This window comes from Coffea arabica, chromosome 7e (assembly GCF_036785885.1).
Source record: "Coffea arabica cultivar ET-39 chromosome 7e, Coffea Arabica ET-39 HiFi, whole genome shotgun sequence".
In the NCBI taxonomy this organism is placed as follows: Eukaryota; Viridiplantae; Streptophyta; class Magnoliopsida; order Gentianales; family Rubiaceae; genus Coffea; species Coffea arabica.
The window spans coordinates 10,392,650-10,409,393 of NC_092323.1; the positions used below are offsets into that span (position 1 = coordinate 10,392,650).

The 16,744-nt window shown below is 35.5% G+C and overlaps 2 protein-coding genes across 2 annotated transcripts; one reads left to right on the plus strand and one right to left on the minus strand.

The window, feature by feature from the left end:
- Positions 1–5,677: 5,677 nt before the first annotated feature.
- Positions 5,678–9,764, minus strand: LOC113702432 (uncharacterized). The gene is made up of 5 exons (XM_027223645.2): positions 9,573–9,764; positions 8,219–8,333; positions 7,396–7,495; positions 6,794–6,880; positions 5,678–6,010 (listed from the first exon to the last, which is right to left on the minus strand). The coding sequence occupies exons 1-5, from the start codon at positions 9,631–9,633 to the stop codon at positions 5,876–5,878; spliced, it is 498 nt and encodes a 165-aa protein (XP_027079446.1). The 5' UTR covers positions 9,634–9,764; the 3' UTR covers positions 5,678–5,875.
- A 1,937-nt stretch (positions 9,765–11,701) lies between these two features.
- LOC113702034 (MLO protein homolog 1-like) lies at positions 11,702–15,205 on the plus strand. Its single transcript, XM_027222970.2, has 14 exons — positions 11,702–11,877; positions 11,985–12,042; positions 12,170–12,423; positions 12,506–12,622; positions 12,717–12,777; positions 12,850–12,935; positions 13,191–13,265; positions 13,456–13,544; positions 13,691–13,740; positions 13,835–13,875; positions 14,000–14,173; positions 14,269–14,304; positions 14,403–14,531; positions 14,698–15,205. Exons 1-14 carry the CDS (start codon positions 11,755–11,757, stop codon positions 15,085–15,087), a joined length of 1,683 nt encoding a protein of 560 aa, XP_027078771.1. The 5' UTR covers positions 11,702–11,754; the 3' UTR covers positions 15,088–15,205.
- The last annotated feature ends 1,539 nt before the right edge of the window (positions 15,206–16,744 follow it).

Genomic DNA, 16,744 nt, shown 5'->3' on the forward strand with positions numbered 1-16,744 from the left:
AAAGTTTAAATTTGATGTTTTTAGAATAATTTTTATATTTTAGAAAAAATTAAACATTAAATTTATTCATTTTATCCTATGTTGTGAACTAAATAAAAAGATAAATATATTTCAAAAAAAATTCAAATTACACATGATTCAATACACTAAGGGCCCATTTGAGACTGTCGTAACTTATTAAAAAATATTTCACCAATCGAGCTTTTAATAAAAATATTTATTAAGTGTGTAAGTGCCTTTAAATATATTGTTTGGATATATAATTCAATAATTACTTATTGTATTAGACAATGTGTAATTCGAAAGTTTTTAAATGTATTTATCTCTTTATTTAATTTATAATATAGGATAAAATAATTAAATTTAATATTTTATTTTTTTAAATCACAAAATCTATTTTAAAAGCACCAAATTTTATGAGTTGATCCTCGTCAAACGCCTCAAAATACTTTTAGCTTTGGCCCTTGGACCGCAAAAGTTGTACTAGCCTTGCCCCTTGGGTTCATTAAAGCGATACATTTTGCCTCTGAGATTCAGAATTACGAAATTACCACAGGAGACTCACCCGGAAGCCTTAAGCACAACCATCTAAAGTCTAAACTATGAAGAGGAAACCCGGTTTGGAATAAAGCTTGCAGTTGCTTTGTGCTTTTTCAATGGTTAATATTATTATTATATCCATACTCATTTTAATTTTTTTTTTACATTTTCTACTGTATATGCTTTTGAATTGACTTAAAAATTATTAAAATAAAGTTTAAAAAAAAAGGAAAAAAAAACTAAGGTTCATAGTGCCATTATCATCATCACCATAGTTATTAGCACTTGACAATTTGTTTGGATTGTGAATTATTAGAGATATTTTTACTGTAGCACTTTTTGTGATGTGATGTGTGTGAGATAAAAAGGTAATTGGGAAGATAAAAAGGTGCATTGGAAATTGTAATGATGATGTAAGCAAATATATTTTGACAAATAAACCGCAATCCAAACAATTTGCTGAGAATTCTGCGCTAACTCAGTTATATTTTCACATGCTACAAGCAAAGAATTAGCAAGCTTGCCTCCGACAATCATGTGTTGTCATTCTTTAATTTATCTGTAAATGAAAAGTAGTACCCAAAAATCATTTTCTGTAAAAAGAAAACTTATTATATTTTCTGTGAACACATTTTTAATTACTTTTTTTTTGTCTCATATACATCAATTCATTACGGCACATTTATTACAAAAAGCCTTAAAAATAGCAATTGTGGAATCAAATAATAAAATACCCACTCCCCCTCCCCCAAAAAACACAAAAAAAAAAAAAAAATGTAGGCTAGACCTCTTCCTTTTTCTGACCCTGAGTGTAGTTAATATGCACATGGAGAACTGTTGTATCATGATCTCCCAAAATCATTGCCGACCAAAACTTGATGTGATTCATCCTAAGTATTATTTAGAGGAGCTCCAATCATCAGTGACTCACTCGATTATCATGATTTGTGTGGCCAATTAAGGGAAAACCATTGTGGCTTCTTTTTTCCTCGTCAACCTTCCAACTTGGTTTGTAATTCGATACACTGAATACTAGCTAGGGGTCAATTGCTTGATCACGCCATTTAGGAATCCAAATTCAATCAGCATTACAACATGTTTCACGTTCATATCATTGTTTTGAATCCGTCCATAATTTATCAAGGAGACTTTAATCTAATGATGATTAAGATCGAGATTTCAAAATTTAAAAGTTTTGGATACAAATCACTTTTACCCCTCTCCACGTCGTGATCCTCTATTTGATGCGTGCATCCACCTAAGATTTACTGAATTTCTTTTATTCCGGTCAAATCACCTATTATGCGTCTTTTTCAATCATTTTTTAAAAAAAAAACTTTTTTCACGGCCTATCTTCTATTACTGCTTTGTTATGTTACCCAATAATTAATTAATTAAGGCCGTAGTTTTCTTTCTCTTCTGTCCTTTTTGGCTAAATAATTTGGAAGGTAGTTTAACTTGAGGAAGGCTTTAGCGACGCAAGTTGAGAAATCATGCGGGCGACGTCAGTTGCGTAGAACCAAGACCACTAGGCCCCACACCCACAGCTTCGTATATGCCAATGTCGTATTTGCAACTTGCAATCAGCTTGCGTGCGCAGACTCGCCGCTGCACCATTTTACTACAACTAATAAAAAAACTCAGTCAAGTTGAAGCACATCCAATCTTCTTCTCTCCTTCCTTTTTTTGGTATTTTTATTGACGAGTACCTGTTTGGAAAGTAATTTTTCAAAGAAAAATTATTACATTTTTTAATAAATATATTTTTAATTATTTTTTTACATAACATATATCAAATTGTTACAGTAATTTTTTTTATAAAAAATTTAAAAAAATGCAATCCAATACAAGATCCTTTTTTGCTGCTGTTGTTTTAAATTGGGTGGGAACCTTTCTTTTTTTTTTTTAGCTTAACGGCACATCTAGTCTAGCTTAGCCTACTCCTACTCCTAAGGGGAGGGGAAGCCTACTCTATGGGGTGGCCCAACTAAGCTGGGGGGAACCTGATGGGGACTGAACCACCATCAGGCCAGACGGATGCACCACACACCCGTATGAATTTAGAACAAACCTCATTTTGAGGGACATTGATGGGAGGCAAGGTTTGAACCCTTGACCTCCGGGTGGAAACCTTTAAGGCAATAAAATTGGTTCGCATGCAACACTCACAATAATTGGCTATGCATTGAAGAACGAGCTCGCCGGTGTTATTGCAAATTTGTATACCGCAGAAATTTTTTTTTGTTAAAATATTAAAATTATCATCCTAGGGTCAAATCAAACATCATTTATTGCAAATTGACTTGAGCGGAATAGATCGTCACCATGTTTTGTTTTGTTGTTCCATTATATTTAGCAAACAAATTAGTCACTTTTCAAAAGTCACACAACACAACTATTAATAATCACCTTTCTCAATCACTGCAGTTGCGTTTTTTGGGGTATTTTAGAATTTTTTAAAATTATTTTTGGTGTGTTTTTAGACATTTCTGGGGTATATTAGGATATTTTTAGCATTTTTCTTATACATACATATATATATTACTATGTATTCCAAAAGGATAATCATTTGAATTACATAACAAGATGTATTACCTTGTACGATGTCCCATTTGGATTGGTTATTTTTTTAAAAATAAGTTTTTTAAATATAATATTACAGTAATACACGAATAAAAATAGCTCAAAAAACATCTCATTCATACAATATATCAAATTTTTTAAAAAAATATTTAGAATAAAAGTTTTTCATATACACTGCTACAGTATTTTTTTTCAAAAATAGCTAATCCAAACGGAGTGTGAAAAACAGCTGATTTTTCTGTCTCTTCATTTCGTACCAATGCTCGTTCCAAAAATGTGTTCTGTTAAGATGTTCCGTTACCTCCCCATGAATGATGTAGTCTGCTGCTCATAATAGTCAACAGAAACATATAATCTAGCCTTCGGCGGTCTTTTGTGGACCGTTACATTACTCCTCCGTTTGCTTTAAAGTCCGGACCCAGAAACTTCATCCGAGTTGGTTTGGTTAAGCCCTTTGATTGGAAAGAACTAATTCAATGCCGTTCAGCCAAGCAACTGTAGTGTTGGTGTTATCAACCGACCCACACATGACAGTGGCATCTATCTGCAGATGTATAGTATTGTCATTGGTCACGAAAGGAATAAAAAAAAAAAAAGAGGAAATTTTGGCACCACAATTTTAGCTTTTAAAAATATACGATTCTGAGTTTTTTTTTTTATTTTTATTTTTGAAATCCTATTCTATTACATGGGACATGATTATTAGAGTCTCTGGCGGATTAATCACGATACCAACAAAAACGCGTTCATTTCAGATCCACGTCTTGTGATGTATACACATTTCAGTATTTCAATTTTCAACCTTACATCATCAAACTCGCCCATAACCTAAGGTTCCCTTTCCCGGAATACTGATAATTAATTGTCACTAGTCTGGCTTAACTTGGTCGGCTGGCCAACTTTGGCGTGGGCTGGCTTCGTCTAGGGGAGTTTTAATGTGAACGATACAGGGAAGAAAAAGAAAAGTTTTCTATTGCGTTTGACGCGTCAAATTTGAAAAGAATTTGAATTGAGCTGTTTTTGAAGAATATCCGATTTAAATTAGACCCGCAATTTCAAGCATATATCTCTTGAATTGGCTAAGATGGTAAAATTGATGTCATACCTTCCTATCAATCCGAGTACAAACTTCTCCTAGGACATCTGTCCGTCGCATAGGGCTTGTTTAGTGAATCTTACCCTTTGTATGGTTGGCAGACTATTGTACAGGATAGGGTTTATTCAGTGCGTATTCTCAAATAGCGGTTGCGAGTTTTCTTATCAATAAGCAAAAAAATAAAGTATGAATACATATCTCTTAATCTCAAATTGAATTTGAATTTGAATTTTTTTTACGTATGTGACATATATTCATACCTCTTATTTTATTTATTATTAGTGTGTATAAGATCAATTTTATTATATCTTTACTTGAATAGTTTTTTTTTCTGGGGTTCCCCTAAGGTTTGTACATTTTGAAGCCACAAAAAAAAAAAAAGAAAAAAAGAAACGTCCCACTGAAAAGTGGAAGTGGGCCTTAAGGACATGGGACATGACGTATCAAGAAATACATGCGAACTGGTTATAATTGAGATGTGTCGTTTTCAAAAGAGGAAAACTTCAGATTGGGCTAGTTTTGAACTTGCATACACATGGTTGGATTTATGTCATTGATGGTTCCAGTTGCCAAGCATCCGCAACGAAACACTGTCCACGTTGTCCAAAAACATTGGCCCATGAAGGTGATATGTTGCGAACCCATCGTCACATTTACTTCCCGTATAATAAAGAGTGATTAGGCCCATAGCATTGATTTTCCTGATAGCCCATCGACACGTCCCATTGTACTTGCCGCATGATACGTTAGTGATTAGGCCATGGAAACAAGCGTTTGGGTTCTTCATGACCTTGCAGTTCCAGCTCCACACTTGGATACCAACCCTTCAGCCTGCTGGTCGCCGTCAAGCGTTTAAGTCTTGATAGCGTTGGGCGCCTCCCATCAAATTGTCACTATATATAACTGTTTTCAGTGGCTTTATCCGATGAAATTTCTACTCCCTATATATAACTGTCTTCAGTGGCTTTATCCGATGAAATTTCTACTCCCATCAACTCTTCTTCCCCTTAGATTAACATAGATTAGGTTATAAGAATGTTACCATTGCGACAAAAAAAAAAGAAAAAAGAAAAAAGAAAAAAGCTCCAGACTTGGACAACTAGCACGTAAATGCATCTCTTAATCCATTTTCACGATTCTTATGCCATAATACCACTTCTCCCCAAATCATATGGCTTGAGCCGTTGTCCCGTTGGCTCAGCCACAAACAGTTTTTTAGCCCTTTGATCATCGAGTTCTAATGATCGTCTATTTGAAAGCCAATTCTCAATCTTGGGGGGAATGCTTGAGAAGGCTTTTGTCGCTAGATCAACCCATGTTTACAACATCATTGTAAAACAAACCAACAAATTGTCATGAACAATATCATTTTTGCAAAATCATGAACAGTCTTGACTATAGAATAGCAAGAAATGTTCCTGTGTGCTAATGAATGGTCATCATTTTAGACGAAGCAAATTATCAAGTATAATCCACATCCATTTAGATTCTTTGTAATGTCTTGGAATATCTTTCTTTGACAGGAAACATCTTGTTGGCCACAGCAACATCCAACAATATCCAATTCGATAGTTAGAACACAAATGCGAGTAACAGAAAGCTATAGATAATGCAAAGTGATGCTAGCGAGTAGCATATGTCAAATGCATAGTATCATCATATGGAAGCTTCGAGTTCGTCTGGGGTTACTGCAGCTCCATTTGGGGCATCATCAGCACGGAGTTGAGAAGAAACTTCATCTATTGCAGAGTTCAATTGTGCAATTTTCTCCGTCAGTACTTTGCGTGTTTTCTGTCCTCATCAAGGCAAAAACAGTGAAAATATCAGAGATCATAACACAAGTAATTAAAACAAAAAGGAATCAACCAAGAGTACGGATACTCATGTTGAACAAAGCAATGTTTTTTTCCTTTTCTTTTCTTTTTTATGATCCTTTTTCTATTCCTGAAAACATTGGACGGTCAATTTCAGTTCTAAAACCACAATTCATAGAACAAAAATAATGACCAACAGGTTCAAATGAGTTTAACTATTGATGAATGAATGTTCTCCCAGATGCAATGAAGGTCGGTAATGATGGTAAAGGTTGCTAAAAACCAGTCTCTTTTCCCTCACAAAATTGTTAAAAACCCGTCACTAGAATGATGTTAAAGGTTGGTAATACCAAATAATTCAATCCAACAAGTTATAGTAAGCCAAAATATATAGAATGAGATATAAGCTTCTAAAACCATGTTTAACTTCCACAATTTTGACAGCATAAACAAGCAAATGTGCAAAAGCAGAGACTGCTGCAGATGCAAAAGTTAGACGACCTAATAGAGCTACTCAATTTCACATAGCAGATGGCAGCTTTATGACACTCATATCTCGATTTAGGGGAGATAGAGAATGGAGAGAAAGGATGCATCAAGAGGGCATATCATATGGCAGGATTCGATGGATAGCTTTCAGTATATAACCCAATTCACCCCTGCATAACCACAACCCTCATCACATACAAAATGGCAGCCAAAGATCCTATGAGTCACCAGAAAAGTTAGTTATGAATTACATCAAAGAACAAATCCCTACCTCCAGAGCTTTCTCCTCATCATATATGAACTTTGGAAGCTTTCTCATTAGATCTTTCCTGTCAGCTCCTGCAAGTGCCTTGCTTATCTAGAAGATGACTACAATGTTAAATGTTATCAAAACGAACATGGTGCCGCAAATGACAACCTATAAATAATAGCAGACAGATTACTCTTGCTAATAGGACGTCTGAACAGTATGCTTACAGCTTTAACGTTTAAACAGCTACGAAATAATTGATTTTATTCTGCCAAACACTGATATACTGGTTCCCTTGCCTCCAGAAACAGATGAAGAATCTTCTTGGTATTTTCTTTTCTTCCCATACTGCAATTTTATTTTTTTGAGGGCGGGGGGTAAGGAAGGGGGGAGAGGGGTGGAGTTGGTTGTTAAGTAGGGATCTTCATGGAAATTTACTAAAACTCCTACTCTTTGGGACTTCTGAACTTAAAGATTTTGGATGGGCTAAGGATTATGTTGCATTTTCTTAAGATCTCAGAGCAATCCAGTATACAAGACAGAAGACTTCAAAAGAAGTATCAGTGCTCTAAATTCTGAGCCAACCTTAATTGACATGTAAGTAAGTTGTCTTCCATCATTACCTGAGGTGCATAAATGCATCCTAATGCCCCAACAACTATTCCTCCCAAAACAAAACCACCGACAAAGATACTGGCACTACCTGGCCTTCCACCATCTCCACTGCATAGTAAGAATGGGTATTTTACAGAGGGAATAAAATTTGGTCAAGCAAAGAAAAATCATAAAGGAAAAAAATCCATTTTCATATAGTTAGATCATGGATGCTAACATATCATACTTATAAACTCGCTTTGTATTCTTGACTCATCTCTCTATCTGTGCAATCTACCCTAACAACTTCTCTTTTTCAAGTCTTTGGACATCAGAAGAGGTACTGATACGTACTAGGTACTGATGTGTACGATAGACTTACATTTATAGGCTTACTCTGCAGATCACAGTAAATTACATCTCTCCCTAGATGCATATTTAGTTCCTTTTACATTTTTACTCAGCAGAATAGGATCCACATATTTCACTTAATTCCAATATCATCAAATCATATATCAAAAAGCCACCTTAGAATTAACTTTGTTTCATCAGTTATCAGAGTACCACATACCAGTATGTGCAGCAGAAATTTTCATCTATAATACCTTCAGCAAATAAAGAATTCAAGGTCAATCTTTATGTCGACAGGAAGGAAAATTTTGATACCCCAAGTTGCATTTCTCTATTGAATGTAAATGCCGAATAAGCCACATCAGGTTACTCTACTCCCCACCATGAGCATTAGTACCCCAGATTTTCTCCCAAACAGCAGAATCCCAGAGATATTTGGAGCAAACACAAGCAGTACAAGGCAGAACATGGACTACCAAAAAAGACAATGGACATCAATACCTAGCTTGCACTGTCAGTGACCTCCTGCATTTCAATGGTTTCAGATTGCTTTGTGAAGCAGGGATGCAGAGCACATTATTGGAACTCAGAAAATGGTCCGTTTGCAAAGAAGTCCCTAGCACCATAGACACAATTAGACATAGTTTTCAAGCAAAACTAAATCACCTCCAGCTATTTAAAAGACTATTGATTTGCAGTACGCCAACATCAGTTAATTTTTTTAGGTAATTGACTATCTGTAGGCAACTTTATGCTGTAAGCCTTGTTATTGAGTCAGAAGCTTGCTAAAGTAACATGCTAAAAAATATTAAAATTCACAGGGCCAAGTTAACTCCTTGTACAATGGAAAGAGTTATAAAATTTTGTAGTCATAGCTTGTTGTACAAGTAATGTAGACCTCTTCTGCCAAAATAATAAGTTGGTTTCCTTCAAACAGCTCAGCATTCGAATGACATCGAGACTAAATAGAGAGCAAATGTATGTACACTAAAGCATGATATCTCCGTGATAATAACCTGGAAAGCTCTAAGCCCTGAAAGTTGTTAGCACTCGTGTTCACATTTCATCTACAGCATGTTTTGATTGTGTTCCTAATCCACCTTCAGAATTAACATTATCCTTGATCATCTTTCTGAATAAACAACAACATTTTGTTTTTCTTGAATACTTAAATCCACATCACTGTAAACATCACAGACATCATCTTATTTCCTAAATACCTTCTTGAGTTACAATCGTCAATAGACGAGTGAGGTAAATAATGTCTAAATTGAAAAACAATGTAAGAGCTAGTTTAAGTATGATCCCTGATCTACAGGATATTGAGTTTTGATGAGGGACAAGAGGGTTATACTTATAGCCTCTAATTACTCGGCCTAGCTGGATTTGAACCAGCACAGACCTACGACAAAGAATTTTACAGTCGGTTCCCACTACCGCTGCCTTTTCAAAGTTCAAACTACTGTATCATATATTAAGTAATTCAAGCTCCTTTTCTGATGCGGGACTACAAGAAATTGGATAACTATATTTACAAAATTCAGGAGATATACCTTTAAATATGTAGTTACCTAGGAATGACCCTTTCTACAGCAAAACACAAATCCCAAAGTTAAATCAGAAGTTAGGCTCAAAAACTCAATATTCAGAGTGGAACTAAAATAAATTCCGACAGGAACATAAAAACATTATCATACACACATATATTAAGCTAGAAAGAATCTATCTTCAGAAGCTTATAGACGTGAATCAACATGCAAGATTTAAACAAGCTAAGACTAACATTACATAATTCAAAAAAGATGGACGCCATAAAATCTTGAATGAAAACCGATAAATTGGAGAGAGTTTTTACCAGTTAAGAAATGGGTCCGAGGGTGTTTGACAGAAACTATCGAGTTTGCGAGGGAATTCATTTTTCAGAATTTTTAGGTAGGGAAAATCGGAGCTATTTTTAGCTGATGAGTGAGTGAAAACTGGAAAGGGTGGTCTACTTTGGTCGGAGATATTCCAGTACTAATACTTCAGAAGTTATCGAACTAATATTTTATCTTTTTTCTTTGATTGTTAAGATTATTTCTTGTCGATGAAATTGGAGTACGTAAGCACCACGTGGTAGCATATCGAATTAAGAGACCAGTGGACGAAAATAAAAATTTTATATGGGCTGATAATTAGGTCAGGAAGGGTATTCTAGGTACATGCAACATGGGCTTTTATAGCCATCTTGTATATGGATTTTTTCCGATTTTCTGCATCAGATGAGCCCAAAATAAAATTTCCAACCAATACACGAATTAAATTGTAAACCACCGGATTTCGGCGGGAGTGCCAATTAGGCTTTCTGAGTTGGATTTTAACAAGTTCAAATTCGGCTCATTAATTATATGATTTTTAAGCTAAAAAGTTCAAGTTTAACTCACATTATTATATGAGTTTTAGATTCAAATCGGGATTGACCAAATCTCATAATTATATATTTTTTTATAGTGTTAGTCGAAGGATTTGAATTCGGAACCTCTCACTTGCATTCCTTTTCTCCAAACCATCAAGTCCATCCTCCAACATAATTATATATAACATATATATTTTTATAATTATGAATTACTATAAATTCATATATAAATTAATTTTACATTATAGATATTATAATATATATATAATTATACTCATATAGGCGTGGGGTCTAAATTGGACCTATCTTAACATGACCCAAGTTCAACTCACATTTAGTTTGGGCTTAATATATGAGTCGAACTCGAGTTGATCTGACCTTATTGACAGCCCTAGGTTTAGGCTTAGGCTTCATGATTAAAGTTAACTTTCCTCCTTCAGTTTTGCATTTGTTCCATATAGCTATCTCAATTATCAATTGCTACAATTGCCCCTTTAGATGACTATCTAATTAGGGCAACTAAGCTATAATTAAAGCAAGTTAGGGCATAGAGTTGATCTAGATGGGATTAAATAGATGATTGCACCAAAAAAATGTACTCAAGATAGATTACAAATTTAGTGTCATTTTATTTTTGATAAGTAACATAAGAACTTTGAACAGATATGGCTGATATAGGGCAGTAGAGGTATGCTTTTGTTTGGTATTTTGATTCTTTGTAGAGGAACTGATGTAATTCTTTGTAGAAATTTGGAGGGTACTTGCAGGAGGCCTAACCTTCAATCGGCAGCATAAATTAGCAACAAATGACTACAAGTCATTGACTGAAGTTCTGTGCAGTTGGATTTTATATCATAGACTGAAAACAAAAGAATAAACTCGTTTGTTTGATTCCAACTATTATTGGTTAATAACTTGATACTAGCTAGTACTTTTAGAGGGACCGAATTAATATAAATCATGGCCGGGACAGAACGAGTAGCAACAAGCAACGTCGATATGGACCAAGTAATCAAATTAGGTAGTATAAGAAGACGAAAATAACGCGTTCATGAAGCACTAACTAAACTCACCCTTTGAATTTAATTACTGTTAAACTTGCACGGACACGTAATTAAGTCATTGATTTGGTCAATCCTGTCAAGCATCACAGAGATCAGTGTATCTAAAATCCTGCTGCAGTTTGTCGTTTGGAATTCCAGTCTTAGAAATTTATCAGGCAAGGACAAAATCAGAATTATACTTACACTAGAATAAAATTAAAGATTTCCTTCATTTCGAAAAATTATTAGTAATTTTCCATCACTACTGCACCAGTGATGCATGTTTGGTTCTCCTAGCATTTACTCTCTAGTGAGTTGTCAGGTCTTAGCAGATTAATTTACATGCATTTTTAGCTAATTGAGGACGTCCGACCACATATCATATAATCTACCGGGCTTGTTTTGTTGTGGCTCTCTACACTTTTTTAAACTGTTGGTGTAATCGGCCGGCAGCTTGACAATGCATGATTAAGTCAATTTGACGTCTCTTGATATGGCGATAAAATTGGACTTGACCATTAATTTCTTGCTCAGTATTAACACAGCAAGAATTCTCCTGCCAGACAAATTGGTTCAAGTAGAGCTGGTCTGTTGTAGCAATGGCTGGTGGCGCTGGTGACAGGTCATTGAAGGAGACTCCCACTTGGGCAGTTGCTGCTGTTTGTGCTGTTTTTGTTATCATTTCGGTTCTTATTGAGCACGGAATTCATTCTCTTGCAAAGGTAATAATTAATCACCTTTGATTAGTCCAGGCACATTTCCCTCTACTGCAACATTGTGTCTTGGAGTTCAGTTAACAACTTTGATTGATTTTATGTACAACTTTCAGTGGTTTCAGAAAAGCCAGAAAAAGGCGCTGCTCGAGGCACTGGAGAAAATTAAAGCCGGTAGCATTAGCCTTGATCACCTTTGTTTTGTCATAATCAGAAGATTTGATAACGGAGTTTTTTCTTTGCGCTAATTGATGTTTTTTTGTTTATTAATTTTGCTTGCATATGGGGTGCAAATTTGTAGAGTTGATGCTCCTGGGATTCATATCCCTGCTGATCACTGTTGGCCAGAAACCAATCAGCAAAATCTGCATTTCTAAAGGAGCTGGAGACACTATGCTTCCATGTAAGAAAGTATTGGACGAAGAGGCTGCTGACACTGGAAAGGATAAAAATGACAGCGATCGGAGAAAGCTACTTTGGTATGCTGGAGATGCACTGGCACGCCGAGTTCTTGCTGCAGCAGATGGAGATGATACCGATCATTGTTCTAAATATGTAAGTCGGCTAAGATACTTTATCGACAAAATGTTTATCAGTCAGAATTTACTTAATGAACCATGTATCTTGGGGATGCCAGAAGAAAGTTCCGTTGATATCTCAATCAGGGATTCATCAATTACACATCTTCATATTTGTGCTCGCGGTTTTTCATGTTCTCTATAGTGTCCTCACAATTGTTCTAGCACGAGCAAAAGTAAGTCCTGAAATCTCAGATTCTGATAATTAGTGGTTTTTCCTTGATTTTGGAAGGAGGGCTATCGATTGACAGAACTGCATTGACTATACAGGTGAAGAAATGGAAATCGTGGGAACAAGAAACAGCTTCCTTGAACTATCAGTTGACAAATGGTACATTACACTCGCTTCTAGACTCCTGTTTTTCGCTATGAAAAATTACTGACCGTAATGTTCTTGTTTCAGATCCTTCCAGATTCAGATTCGTGCATCAAACATCTTTCATTCGCCAATATAGTGGATTCTCCACAAAGCCTGGCATTCGATGGATTGTAAGTTCTAATATGTCATAGAAGTGCATCACATAAACCAAAACCTCTGGCCAAAAACATTTCCTTTTGCTTCAACAAATCCCCACCTCCCCCCCCCCCCCGGGGGCGGGGGGGAAGCTAAAATCTCAATAAGAGAATCGAAAAGTATTCCTTCATTCTCTGATCATATTCTGTATACTTAGCTAAATGATGATTAACACTTTCTCACCACATTCTTGTCTATTTTAACTGTTGGAGGAAATTTTTACATTGCAGGCAGCATTTTTCAGACAATTCTTTTGTTCCGTGACAAAGACAGACTACTTGACCTTGAGACATGGTTTTATAAATGTACGTGCATAATTTCACTTAATCAGCACCCTTTTGATTCTGATGATTAGGCAAGTGATTGAGTTCTTATCCGTAAGTGGGGAGATTTTGGTTGTTGGTGATACAAAACTAACAACAGGGCGCACTACTTAGGAAGAAAGAACTCAACATTCAAAGCCAACAATCTCTAATCCCCTTCATTGGATTGCAGGCACATTTTGCTGCAAACAGTAAATTTGACTTCCACAAGTACATTAAAAGATCAATGGAAGATGATTTCAAGGTAGTAGTTGGTATTAGGTAAGTGTACATGTCCATGTTTTCATGAAGATACATAACTCAATGTTTGTTTCAAGCCTGCTCGAAGGCACGCAAGCTTGTTTTGTCTGTCTGGAGTTTTGGGATGTTTATTATGGACTGACTAGCAAATAATCAATTCTTGACAGCATACCTCTGTGGACATTTGCGATCCTTTTCCTAGCATTAAATGTCTATAGTAAGCGTATATCGTATTCTGGATCTTGATTATGATTTCCTTGTATTGTTTATAAACTATCAATCTGTTGATCAATTCCAAATTTACCATGCAGGATGGTACTCTCTCTTTGCCATATCACTGGTGCCGCCAATTGTAAGCATCCATCTACGATCTCAAGTATTTCTTAGTTTTAATTAGTCGTATAGATTCTTCGAACAAAAATTGCAAGAACAAAAGTAACAAGGATTTGATGTATCATATGCTATACTCGGAACAGATGCTCGTCATCATCGGTGCAAAGCTTCAAATAATAATCATGGACATGGCTCTGCACATTCAAGATAGAACAACAGTGGTAACAGGAGTTCCAATTGTGGAGCCTAGTAACAAGTATTTCTGGTTCAATCGACCTCACTTCATTCTTGGATTGATTCATTTTACCTCATTCGAGGTACTACTTACGACCTAGCAATAATCTTGTCAAAATATCGTAGAGGGTGGTGAAAAGTTCAGTAACAAAAAACCTCGCTTTGTCAAATTTTGCAGAATGCATTCCAAATGGCTTACTTTCTGTGGACATGGGTAAATCAATGCTACTCTCGTGGTTACCATTCGATTGTAATATATTCATATTCATTAGCTTTTCTTTCAAATAATTAACAATCTGATCTTGAATGCAGTATGAATTTGGGCTAACTTCATGCTTCCACGAAAATTTGCCAGTAATACTAGCCAAAGTCTTTCTTGGTGTGGCAGTCCAAGTCTTAGGTAGCTATATCACCTTTCCTCTCTATGCCTTGGTAACTCAAGTAAGTTCCCCTCAGCTATAACTCCAAACCCTGTTGTCAATTTTCGATATCATATCCATAATCACCGCGCTTCAGTTCGAAATCATGCCTTTGATGGACATTTCTGAAACTAATTACTAAAACATATTTGAAAGCTTAAATGCTTGTACTTGTGCTCAATTCACAGATGGGATCTCATATGAAGAAGGCAATCTTTGAAGAGCAGACTGCGAAGGCACTAATGAAATGGCAGAAGGCCGCAAAAGAAAGAAGGAAGTTGAGAAAAGCAGAAGGAGATATGTCGCCAGATCTTATGAGTGGGAATACTACTCCATCCAGAGGTTCATCTCCCATACATCTGCTTCATAAATACAAAATGAACTCTGATATTGAAAGCAGTATCAACAATCCAACTCCTAGACCTTATCATTCAGATGCTGACTATTCAGAGACTGAAGGACCTGCATTGAACTCCAGCGATGATCAGAATTCAAGGAATCATAACTCACCAAAGAAAGAAATTGTAGGAAAAGAACCAGAAACTTACAACTGGGATTTTTCCTTTTCCAAGTCATAGGCAGATAAATGATCCAGCCAATCTTCTAAATTTGTCAAACACCTCTTCCTTAGCTTTGAATTATGCAGTGGGGATTATAGTATAAATGGTACTCCTGAAGTTTAAGACTTTAACCTAAGCCTAGAGAATCCCCAATGGTGGACAGGTTTTTTTCGGTTTCTTTTTCACTTCCCTCATCAATGTAAACTTCATTACATAAACTCATTTCCCTCATCAAATCTGAAATCTAATCATTTAAAGTGAACATTATGAAATTAAATCTCACATGAATCGTTTGTTGAGATTGTCCACGTATTGGCTATACCAGGACCATGATCACCAGTTGCTATACTCCCCCTATTCATATGGCATATTTTGGTATTGACAATTAGTAAATTGCTTAGTGCAATTGGTCTTTCACAAAAAACCGGATACTGAATGATCATCCCCTCATCTTTATTTCATTTTTGACAAGAATGAAAAAGCAACTACAAGATTTTGAGAACATTAATGTGTCAATTTTAGATTCTTGAACAGATCAAAATGGTAGACATGGTGGGTCGGAGAGCACCTTCAAAACTACTAAGATTTCATATGCAAGACTACAAAAGAAACTCCAAAACTTTGCGGAGTTTTACTTTGGATTTGACTAATGGGAGAAATTTGGGCAATTTCATAAGCAAATTTGAGCTCTCTATTATTTTAATGACCGAGTGGGGTTTAAGTGGGAAGATAATCAAGCATGCATACAAATTAGCAAAAAGTAGAGCAAATGACCAAAATAGTTCCTCAATTATTGTGCTAAAACCAAAATAGTCCCTGAACTTTATTCTTAGTCACTTTGGTCCTTCAACTATTTTTACGTGGCTAATTTGGTCCCTATTTGGCTGAATCACCTAATTTATTAACTTTCTGCACTGATGATGGGAAAGGGCAAAATAGGATATATAACCACAACCCTTGTTAAAATAATAATAAAAAAAAAACAGATGCTTGTCAAGAACTCAGGAATGAAATTAAATCATATATCGAGCAAAAAAGTTGGCTTTCTTCAGTGAACCCTAATGACAAACAAATTACTATAAACTACAAACTAAATTTATTCAATGAAAATTTTATATAAATTTTATTTGTGTAGAAAATAAATTTATATAAAATTAAGTTATTTTAATTATTTTTAAATGGTAAATATATTAGGTGTGTCCTTAACACTAATTTATGTGTATACATATACACTATGGCATGACAATTTGCATCCCATGAGGCCTTTATTAAGCCACTGTTCTAATAGTAGTATTATTAAACATTTTGGTAGTACTAGTCCTACAAAATTGGCATCAATCATCAAAATGACGAATGGGTTTACCCTAAGAGTATAAGAAGAAATGTTCCATTACTATGAAATGTTCAAGCCTTGATTGTCAATCTACGCCTGGTGCTTTAGAGCCGAATCACTTTGGTTGGAGTGCTGACTTTTGTGTTTTGGACCTTGATAAAATCATACATTTTGAGACCCAAAAAAATGCACCTGTGTCAACTAAAACCCAACTAGATTTCTAGTTTGGCCCGTGCAACCGGCTACTAGAATGTGTTTCACATTTTGCTGACTTGGGTTCTTACCTTGTCAAAATAGAAACCCAACCTGGCTTGAATCGGGCCCAGTCTAAACAAGTTTCTT

Coding starts and splice junctions, on each gene's coding strand:
- LOC113702034 (XM_027222970.2), top strand. CDS start 11,755: ATGGCTGGTGGCGCTGGTGACAGGTCATTGAAGGAGACTCCCACTTGG. Junction 12,936..13,190: donor AGCCTGGCATTCGATGGATT/GTAAGTTCTAAT, acceptor TTTACATTGCAG/GCAGCATTTTTCAGACAATT. Junction 13,741..13,834: donor CCTAGCATTAAATGTCTATA/GTAAGCGTATAT, acceptor TTTACCATGCAG/GATGGTACTCTCTCTTTGCC.
- LOC113702432 (XM_027223645.2), bottom strand. CDS start 9,633: ATGAATTCCCTCGCAAACTCGATAGTTTCTGTCAAACACCCTCGGACC. Junction 6,881..7,395: donor GATGCATTTATGCACCTCAG/GTAATGATGGAA, acceptor GTCATCTTCTAG/ATAAGCAAGGCACTTGCAGG. Junction 6,011..6,793: donor ATGAGGAGAAAGCTCTGGAG/GTAGGGATTTGT, acceptor TGATGAGGACAG/AAAACACGCAAAGTACTGAC.